The 11,633-nt window shown below is 41.0% G+C and overlaps 1 protein-coding gene across 1 annotated transcript in view; it reads right to left on the reverse strand.

Moving 5' to 3' along the window:
• LOC108626241 (uncharacterized) overlaps nt 1-11,633 on the reverse strand; it is a 113,200-nt gene that overhangs the window by 93,741 nt on the left and 7,826 nt on the right. Inside the window, exon 2 of the mRNA XM_018026821.2 lies at nt 8,555-9,005. Coding sequence (XP_017882310.1) covers nt 8,555-8,786 — 232 coding nt within the window. The 5' untranslated portion in view covers nt 8,787-9,005. The remainder of the gene's footprint in view (nt 1-8,554; nt 9,006-11,633) is intronic.

Raw genomic sequence — 11,633 nt, forward strand, 5'->3', positions numbered from 1 at the left:
GCCTACAACTTCTGTATAAAAAGCCAGCGTCGATAATTAATTGGATATTTCCTTCTATACTTTTTAGCACGTAGCTATTTATTATTAGCATTATTCTTCCGACGTCTGATTTCTTTTTAATTATAGGAAATTCGTTTTTCTAAAGTACATAAACTTTTGGGATTGATTGTATAGCCAATACGTGCTTAAATCTCCAAATCGCCTCTACCTATAAAAAAAATTAACATTCTTTCGTGCAACACATATTTTGGAAGTTGTAACGATGCACACGTTGCGTGGATCACCTTATATACATGATGGTGCCTGAAGGATTAAAGGAATTCGTTGCTAAAAATTTTTCGAATTGATACTACAGAAGTTTTATTTTAAATAAAAATCTGCAGTACACTTGTCATTCTAATATGACAAGAATTAAAGTTAAAACGTTTATGAAGCTATTAAATCAACTGGTCAGTTATAATTCTCGCGTATAATCGTAACTTCCGCCTGAATGAACCCGAGCTTATTTAACTGGCAACTACGCTAGACAAATCCTATTCACGGACGAATGGAAACTTATGATCTCGTTACAGCCACGCGAACTGTCGCGAATCCCCGTGCCAATATTTGAACAAAAAACATACGCGCGGATGTTACAGTTCGGCATTGAAATTTCACCTCGCTCGTACCCGGGGATCTATGAACACTCGTATCGCGAAAATCCGGTGCAGCTCGCTTTTCCAAACAGCAATCAGAAAACGCTTATGGGAAATCTATACCATGTCAGCTCGCCTAATCCTCCAAAGAAACTGCATGTAACATAAGTAACGAAATTCCGATACAAATTCGTAAAAATTGTTGAAACGAATCATTAGTTTTAATATTATAAAACAATGATTATTATTTTTATCGTTAAACAAGATTTCTATAGCACTGCGTTTTGAGTGTTCTATAAGCCAATTACGGATTTTCTGAACTTAATCTAAAAGCGCGCCGCATCGGATAATAGAGCACCACGAGGCTAAAAGCTTCTGCAGATTGTAAATCAGGTAAAAATAGACAGGATCAGGTGGCGGATGGAAAAAAGTTTTCCTGAGCTTGTCGATTCGAGGATCGACGGGAGCGGCGAACATCTGGTACATGGGCACGGTACCATCGGGTAGTCGATCCGAGTTTCTTGCTGCTTACCGCACCCTTTTCGCCACCCCCGCGGCCCACGACATTTCTACCCTTTTTACTCGTCGCGTCGTCTGCGACAATGCCGCAAGAAAATCCCCGAGATTTTCTTGGATTTCTCGAAACCACCAAAGATTCCCCGGAACCTCGGCCGCGTCGATCGCCACGAAGCATTGAGAGCGTTAAGCTCAGGTCAAAATTACCCAATTCTCTATCGCTCGAATTCAATCCACCCCTGATTTCATTCCCTTTCACTAAAAATATCTCCTATGTTCCATTCAACCCTTTTCTGTGTCCAAACACCCGGATTGAAAATTTAATTTTGCCTCTCAAATCCAAATTTTGTTGTAAATACAAAAAGTGTTTGACATGCACACATGCTCCTATTTATTTAATATACTTTGTATTCGAGTTAGCATCGATTCATGAAATTCTTTGATCAAAGCGAGTAGGCAATTTAATTCTAATTTAATTCGAAAGTGTTTTGACTTTTACCGGTTGTGTGGCAGTGGCGAACGTAAACGCGAGAGGAAATGGAGTAAACTTTTTTTTAAAGAGATGACCAAACAATACTGTTTGCCTCCGGGGAGTGTGTCAATAGCAAAAGCGTGCAACGTTAACACGACGTGGAACAAGCAACCCTGGAGGCTCGCACCTTTGGAAAACAATATTTAATGAAACCGTGGAAAGCTTTCAAGTAAAGGCTCTCCCAAGGAGAGGCTTTTAGTTGTATTGCGGCCAGAAATTGCTTTAATTTATCTCGGCGGCCGCGCGATCTAATAAACGAAAAACACAATCAATGCGCTTGCTGCAATTTCCTAAATTGCGGCTTCCTCTATCTTTAATTAACGAGATTCCAGTTTATCACTCGTATCTTTCCAAACGGACGATCTCACTCTTTCGAAATCAATTTAAAAATGAAACATTCCTGGAGCGGATAATGCAACGGGGCAAAAATGTTTTATCTTCTCAAAATTCATACGCGTCATGCGCGGCGATAAAAAACAAAGCGGCAGATAAACAAATTGGGAAGCGATGCAAGATCAGAAAAAAATCCGAGTTTTTGACATGGACACGTATTCGGAACGCGGCCGAGTGTGAACGATACATACGTATGTACGTACGTATGTAAAAAGGCTGGGTGCGAAATTGCGCATGCACATTTTCATTCGACATTTTATGTCAAGTGAAAAAGCCCTGCATTTTTTACGGTTAAGCCGTGCCCAGCTTGAAGCGTCAATTTTTTTGGCGCGCTACCTCCAACATTTTCATTTTCGTCTTTGCCAAATGGGAAATTTCATCATTCACTCGACGCAGTTTGAAAATTCAGGGGAAATTTATTACGAGTCGAGATGTCGAAAAATCGAGTCAGCTATCAGGAGTTAATGACAGGCTTGTCCGCAGTTTTAATTGTCGCCGTTTTTTGGCACGCAGCAGCAGCCGATAATTGAATAATCCCGCGTCCGCAATTACGTAATTGCGTGACTAACGGGCGTCCCGATCAACATCAAATTTCATTGGGCGGCATTTAACGAGGCTTACTGGGAGGATTATTCAAATTTCCGTTTGTCCAGAGGAGCGGTAACCACCGGCGGGCAGGCCGAAAGCCCGGGCGCAAATAAAAGAAAAGCTAGTGAGACCGATAGGACCGGAAGGTACAGAAACGAGATGGACTTTGATTAAATTGCTTTCGGTCGCGGGGGTGAGAAAACAGGCAGGCCGGAGTTTCGCGACAGAGAAACCGGTGCAAACGAGAAACAACGAGAAGAAGAAATGAAATGAAAAAAAAAGAAAGAAAAAACGAAGAACAACGGTAGAAAGAAACGGAGAACGTGTCGTTTTGCTCGGTTTAAGGAGAAGAGGCATCATTTCATTTGGAAAAGTACAAGGATGATAAAAGGAAAGTGGTTGCAGTCTTTTTTCAGGAAGCGTCTGTGAAGTTGCTTAATTTTGCGTACAACACAACGCAAATATTGTTGTTTTCCGGTAATACGAAGCCGCCGAACTTTTTGCGAAATAAGAGAGGATCCCGGGGTCTTCTCTGTTTGGAAACACTTTGGAATAACTTCCCCGGTAGGCAAAAACAAATGTTCATTAATATTCGCGATGCCGCGCTCGAAACGTCGTAACCTCCCACAGAGTATAAAATAACGAGATTATTCCGGTCATAATTTAGTGTCCGCTGCATTTGTCGGACAAAGAACCGTCATGTTTTGCATTTCAAGGGAAACTGCGGCCAAGTTTACGTTTTGCTTAACTCGCGACAATATTTTCCTATTGTCCCGCGTTGCGCGGCTTCAAATTTCGCGATGAGACAGCGAGTCCATTTTCTAAACTTGGAATTTAATTCCCTTCCCTCCTTTTCATATTTTCAACCATTCAACAAATTTAAAAGAGCTCGTATAAAGTTACAACGATTTTTATCTATATTTTAATTCCATTCGCAACGGCCAGTTTCCTGTTTTACAATTTGCTTCAGAGTATTCGAATCGCTCGTTAGAAGTTAACACATGCCCGTTAACCGCATTTTCTGCTGTTTATTTTCAATTTCCCATCCCTGCAAACTTGCTGGCTTCACGCTCCACATTTCTTCCCGCCGTTTCCCGCAACGGCTCTAACTCCGTCGTTTCGCCATTCAGAAAGAGAGTCGCGAGCACGCGAGTGGAATTTTAAACGGGTGGATCCAGGAAATTAGGAAGATTTGATCAGCCGACCCGGCGGAATTACAAATAACCTTATTATCGCGGACAAAGACCTGTCGCTTGCGATTTATGTTGTCGAATTTCCTTTTTAACGACACCCGGCAAGTGAAATCTCTCGTTCTAGAATTTAGCACCGAGGAGATACTATTAAAGAGTGAAAGTGCACGTGTAATCGTTGAGTCACCGAATGGAGCTCAAAGATTTTTATCGTCATTTAATTACATTCGATCAGAAATTTATTGTCAGTATCCCCGATGGAATAATTATAACTGCGAATAACGGTTCGAATAAAACACTGCGTTAATTTACACGCCGCCGCCTGGATCTATTAAATAAATTAAGCTCGACCTATTTACCTGCTCGTATATTCAACAGTGCGCCCACATACGTATAATTACACACGCTAGAACGCGTAAAAAAAAGGATAATGAATGATTAATCTCATAATGAAAACTAAAAAGAATGGCAAGACAAATGTTGATTTTTGGAAAAAGTTTGGAACTTTATAACGGTCTCCATTATTTCGAGTTACCCGAGAGCTCCTCTCTACTTTTACTCCGACCGGTTTCTTTGCCGCTCTAGTATCCTGCCATAAATGCAAATTGCCAACGTTATGTTAATGTCGCTAGGGTGTTAGCTGTTCTTGCAACCACCGTATCGTAAATATAATCTGGAATAATCCACGTGTTAACCGGCAATTTTCGTTCTAAAATGTGTTCCGAAGGTGTAATTCTGTCCGACCTATTTTCGAAGAACGAACTTTTGAAAATTTCGAGAAGTATTACATTATTCTCGTTAAATTTTCTAACGTTCACATAAATTTCACCGAGAATTGCTATCCCAACTATTACACTGGGGAACTTGTCATGAACTTGGGAAGGCGAGGACTGGTTGGAAACCAGAATCGCAACTCACTGGGTCGATCATATATCGAATCTGGGAAGCGATAGAACTCGAGGCTCGTTACGTTCACGACGATTAATTACTCTTCGCGAAACTGCGAGACACGGACGATTTGTCTTCACTCAAGAGGCGACTTATCAGGTAGGACCAGTCGCGATACGAGAAGAACGCGAACGATGAAGAAACCAGGAAAATAAAGTGGAGATACGAAGGGGGCGAGAGGATAAGAGACCATTCGTCAATTGTTTTATAATATCGCGGCGTCGTTTGTCAATCCTTTTTGTCCGTGCTCGCGGACCCGATATCCTATCCCTGAGGAGATCGAGAGACGGGCGAGGAGCCCCGGAAACAGCTGCCGAGGAAACCCACACGTCCCTCGGAAACTAATCGTTAACCGTCCACGTAGAAAATTGCTCGATCCCTTTCCCTTTTTTTGACCGGTGTTCCCGGTTTCACGCGCGATTGTACCCGCTTGCCAAATTGAACCGGATTTCTTTTGTTCCCCCATTGATTACCAAATTGTATTAGAGAGAACGTACAACTGATCACGTTTCCTAGAAACTGAGTTTTACCTCTCATACGAAGTTTGTTTGAAATTACAACCATACGTGGAATTGGAATTATTATATTAGTTAACACGCGATTCATCATAATTATATCTAAAATTACAAATCAGATATTCGAACGTGTGAGCTCGTACAACGTCAGTTAACGCGTTCGATTCTGTTACTTTAAAGACTAGCGTCACGTTCGTTGACACGAAATTGCGGTAATCGGTCAATTAGCATGGTTTAATCATTCGCAGGTCTGCCAATCACCGCGCCCTTGTAACCGATTCCGATCAATACCGACATAGAATTGGGTTTAATGTTACAGTCAACGCATAATGCTCCGCGTTAATATCAATAACGCTATATATGTATAACCCTGTCAAAACGTGCTCTACGTTTACCTTCATCGAGATATCATACGCTACCAGTGCAAACTAATTTTAGTCTATTGATCAACTAATTTTAATTCAGTCAAATTAATACCTGTACACGTCCATTTCACCAGCAATAATTTCTTACATTTTTTATTTATTTTACCCAATTATAAACAAACTCAATTCATTTATGACAAATAAAATATGGTAATTTTTAAATGATTCTATCAACTCCTCTTATTAACGTCCAACACTGAGTCAATCGTTTCATATGTGAAATGTTCATCGATTGTATGTAGAACCGTGTCGCGCAACTAGCGACGCGGCGTATCAGTAGTAAGAGCACGCGCGCGGTCAGACCGAGGAGTAGTGACGGTTTTATTTAATGCCTATCATTAGTCGACGATTGGAGAATCACGGCACCGAATTCGTTCAATTCTTCCGCGGTGATTCTCGCGGAGATTCATCGCTGGTGAAACGAAAGCCGAACGTGATGACGAAGATAATAAGGACTCGTTATCTCCCCGTCCACCTCGCCCCGCCCCTGGTACCATCGGCCGGTGGATTTCAACGGAAGACCGAGTTCGCTTCCCCAGCCAAATTCTACCCAACTTTTTCCAGCCCGATTGCGCTCGTTTCCGTGCGCGCTCTGCGAGATCAGCTTTTTAAAATGCCGGTAATTTCCATTTTTAACGAGCCGCGATGGAATACCTCTCCCACTGCCCGGACTCCGCGTCAGATTTATTTTCCCCGGTCTAACGGGTTTGATCGTATAAAGGAAATTAATCGCGCGAAACCGTGGAAATAAAACTCGTTCGCCTTCTAACAAAGATTCAAAACTTTTGTAACATCGACCGATTCAATGTCTTGGATCGGTTTAATACAAAATTTGAATGACAACGTCAAAAGGATATCTCGTAAACTATGAACGATTTCAAAAGTACAAAGTTCACGCTTGGCTGCGTCTTAACAAACGTGAAGCAAAATCGCCTTTGAGTAATTTCGAGTAATTTACAGATCTAGTCGAAATTCTAGTTTTACTAACTCGCTAAGAAAAGCTAACGACAATATTATAAACATAAGTTTTGTGTAAGTAATTTAAAAAGGATAAAATTCACGGACATTGTATTTAATCTTGCACACACGTTTGATTTCCCGGTAGGTGAATTTCTCGTATGCTACGGTCGCCCGGAGGATTCCGTTCGTGCCGGTATGTCAGACAGTCGGAGACCAGACAAAAAGGAGGAAAGCAATACCGAACAGGACAAGACCCACAGGAGTCCCGATGGAATACTGGGAGGAAGAGACGCGGCGCCGACATCGCAGCACTTGCAACTTTCGCCAACTGACCCTCTCCTCTTATTCAGTATAAATATTGCGAAGGAAATCGAGAACGGAACATCTTCAAAAATTAACCAAAGTTTTAAGAAGTAATTCGGAAAATTGCACATGGGCCTCAAGTTTGAAAAATAAAGTGAAACAGATTTTCTAGATTCTTTTCAGAAACAGAATTATATTCATGAATAAAATAATAATAAATTGTATGAATTGATTTAAACTTATAAAGTTTCCTTCATTCCTAGAAAAGATTGAACATCACATTTTCCCGTTCGACTAGAGAAGTTATGCAATCGTATGGAGACGCGTGTACGCGAATGTCTCTGTCAATAGTCAGAGAAATCTTGGACGTCGACTAGGAAAAAGGCGAGCGAGAGTAGGAAGCAACGGAGACGAAGCAGCGAAGGGAAATAAAAAGATATTGTCATCGTCCGGGTGGTTGCAACCGGGCATGTAACCTCCACCACCCTGTGAAGCTCTCCTCGCTTTACAGCCACCGTCATTTGTTTTTACGTTCGCTCGACGCCGTCCCTGAAAATCCTTCGCCTGTCGCGAACACCGTTCACCCCCTACCCTGCGTTCCCTTGCGAGATTTCGACGCGTATACGCGTCGTGAAAAGTTTAAACGCGTCGGCAATCTCCGGAATCTACCCATTCGCGTGGAATAAGAAACTGACAAAAAACCTCCGAGACAAACTAAACATGTCAACCCTTGTACAGTGACGAAGTCTTGGCCGCAATTATCTTTTGTCACAAACATTGAAAGAGTCTCAGTACATATAAACACATACAAGGTTCCAATTCATGAGAAGATAGAAGAATTATGGTAATGCCAAATTGAAATCTTCTTCGAACAGCGTGACAATCTTCGAGTTTGACAAAAGAAGACGAGACTGACGGCCGATACCAAAGTTTTGAATAGAGATTTTCCGAGAGAATGGGAAAAAGTTTTCGGCGGAGAGAAATAAAAGAAAGTTGGCGTTTCCATCTAAGATAGAGCTGAGTCGAAAGATGGGGGGGAACGAGAGTATCGCGTATTAATTCTGTCGGACTATTTAATTAGCAAGGGCTAAGTAGGGGAGATAGGAGTTTAATGAATACAGATAGCCTTGTAATCCTAACAGTTTCCCACTTTCCTCTTATCTCATTCTTTGTCCCTTTAAAAAGGGAATGAAACTCGCGGCGAGAACTTCGCGCTCCGAATGAAACTGTTAACTCGACTGACAACCCGGTTTCTGTCCTGTCGCTCGCTTCTTGGTTAACCGAACGTCGTGACGCGAAACCAGATTATGGACATCGTGAAAGTAACGTTTGACTAATTGCAGTTGTGTTTAACAGAGTAATAAATTGCAAATGACTCGCAGCACATGAATGAACTTTCCTAATTATTTTCTATTATACATCTCTTCATATTACTCATACATTTATTATTTAAATATGCAATAATAATTATTCCTATTTGAAAATTTAATATAATCATCTGTTACTTCTGCTGCGAGTCATAATGCGAAAAAACTGAAAAGCTACTCACGGGCCGTCAAGTTGGCAGGCTTCACGATCTTCGGGCAGACCCTGAAGAGACCCAGCATGAATCGGACGCTGACGCTGTTCGCCACGTTCCGTGGCAAATAAGGGAGATTCAGTTTCTCCTCGGTGTGAAGCCAAGCAGGGCCCAGGAGCGCAGTGCTCAACGCAGCGAGCGCAGCGATACCGCAAACCACGCCGCACCTGGTTAACGTGACGCCACCAGCCGCGCAACACATCTTTGTCTCGTTCGAGGTTCGCTTCACCAAGACATTACACCAGCACCCGATAAATCACCTCACCGACTTCAACGATCCTCTCCTTTCTCCTCTGTTGAAAACTTTTCTCCAACTTCGACGCATTATTGTATGATCTGTCTACGATACACTGTTCTTCGGGCTACACTCAAAGTTTCACGTATTCATCGTCAATCTTCAACAGGAGATTCGTTGCAAAATCTGAAACAAAATAGGACAACAATTGAAATGAATTACTCATACGATATAATCAAATAACAGACATAGTATAAGTAGACTAGGCGTTCTCACTCCTTTCTACAGCCCAGACACCTTCGACAAGGAAAGTAATTAGTAATGTAACGTCTATACATAAATGAGATTATACCGTTTATAATTTATTCAGATATGAAATAATAGTAAGTACACTAATGAATAAATTGCGACATTTTATGCATTTGTAATGCACAGGAAATATAAACGTTGGATGTAATGAATAAAATATACAGAATATCAAAAACCTGAATATGCAATATTTAATTTCCACCCAAAATGTGTTTTATAAATTGATACCATGGATATCATATATCTGAAATTAATGAATGTAACTATAGTTTACAGTAATGAATCTCATATTTCAATAACTATTTCATGTTTCTTATTTAGTTTTGTAGGCGAGTTGCTATAAGAAATAAAATTTCTCGTCAAATCTAGAATCTAGATCATGATTTATTAGTCGTGAACTAATATCCTAGACGTGATAAACGAGTTATCGCGGTACCATCAAGTTTGACTTTAACGCGGCACTCTGGAGAGTTCCCTCAGTCTCGTGACCGTCGCGTGGCATCACTGTTTAAAGGTTCATTTATACCATCGACGAGCTGTGAACGAGCCGAATAGAATGAAAGTAATCGAAGTACAGATTCATAATGTGTTACTATTATTTCTGATTATTCGCCAGTCTAAGAAATATTGATTTTCTATTAGCGTGAACGTCGATCTTTGAAAATACATTTTCAACTAATCAAGAACGAGACTCGTACGAGCACAGAACTACGAATGTATATAATAATTAATAATCAGAAATGATAAAACATGATAAATTCATCGTCAAACGGTCGACTCGTTCACGGCTCGTCGATAGTATAAATGAACCTTAATTCCCAATGAGAATTCTCCTGATTCCAACAGTGCACTGATTCCCACGACGAAACGAAAGTTCGAGTCGCTAGTTAAATAATTGATCGACCGCCAGGAAAACTTTTACCGCTGTCAACATTTCACTGTGACAATAAAACTATCTTTTTTTAAAGAAGTTAGAGAAGCTGTTCGAGAGTACGATTAAATTTCAATTGTTTTTGACACAATACAGGAGAAATTTAATCAACTAATACATCTCCTGTTTCTTTTTAATTAGTCACTATCTGAATTGGAGAAGTACTCTGAAATTTTTCTCAATCCAATTTCGATGAAAATTGAGTTGTTCCTTAATACGTTTCCTATGTATATTGTTTTCTTTTGATTAATCACTGTCAACAGAGAAACGAACGGGAAACATGCTGCAATTGTGATGGGACGGTCGATCGTCGTTTTTCGAAAGCGGCATCGAGTCTACACACAAAGAACAGTGCCGGCTGGTTGTTTACCGGATCAGAAACGTCACTGAGCTAGTTTTATCGACGCCGGGTGTCGGTACAACGGATGTTCCGCAACGCGGACGCGTACGGAATTCGTTGACTGCGAAACGGATCAGGCCGGCGCGACGACCGCTCGACTCTGGCCTGGCCTGGTCGGGTCGACCGGCTGGGGTAGATGAAAAAGGGGGATGGAAAACTGGCGGCGTGAATTCGTTTTAAATGGCCAGCAGCTAACGACCGCGGCCGGCCGCCTCGTGAATGACATATGCATGTGAGCCAGATTCTGTTGCGTTCTTATTTCCTTCCGAACCAATTAAAATTTTAGTTTCCACTATTTTCCATTTGAAAACTGATTCGATACTATCTGAAAAGCTTCAAGGGGAAATGCTATCTGATAAAAACAAGTGCAATACTATATGACGAACCATCAGAAACTAAAATCATTAATCATAATCGTAAAACAAATCAAATAAATCATGAATAGTTTCAACGAAATTGAAAGGGAAGAACATGAACAATTTTTAAAGTAGAATTCGTCTAGTAAAGTGTTTTGATAATTCTATATTATCATCGTATTAAATTCATCGAAGCATAAATTTCTCTGCATTTATAATAACCATACTCGCGTTTCTTAGTATATTGATGTCAACTATTTTGACTTTGGAGTGGGACTAACGCGTAAGTAGTCTACATACTAACATTTTCCGAACGTTTCCACCTCCAGACACGTTTTTCCCGGAGATTCGCAAAAATAAATCGTCCCATAAAACCGTCTCCGTTACCGCGACGTATTTCAGAGGACGGGACGCGTCGCGCCGTACCGATCCTAAACGCGAGTATTCGATGCTCGGTGGCTCGTATTTTTCACACTTGGCGTAATTTTACGATACAATGAAACCGCGGCTCGGCTACGTACGTACATATGTATGTATGTAGGTATCTCTCGCTGACCTGACGTTTGAGCGACGCCCGCGCACCGGAATAAAGCGTTTCCGAAAACGACATGCGCACCAGCCGGTGGCTATCGTAAACCAGGAGTTTACTTCCGCCAGAAATATCAAACCGTCCAACTTTTGTCCTCCCGTTATATCTTTCACAATATAATCTTCGAAGCAAGGAAAGATCTTTTAACAATTTGTTTGTTACAAAACAAGAAATTAATATCTAAATCTCGTATTTATTAGAATATGAACTATACTGATTAATCTTGTCA

The sequence above is a fragment of the Ceratina calcarata genome, unplaced genomic scaffold (assembly GCF_001652005.2).
Source record: "Ceratina calcarata isolate Rehan_Ccalc_2016 unplaced genomic scaffold, ASM165200v1 scaffold39.2, whole genome shotgun sequence".
Taxonomy (NCBI): Eukaryota; Metazoa; Arthropoda; class Insecta; order Hymenoptera; family Apidae; genus Ceratina; species Ceratina calcarata.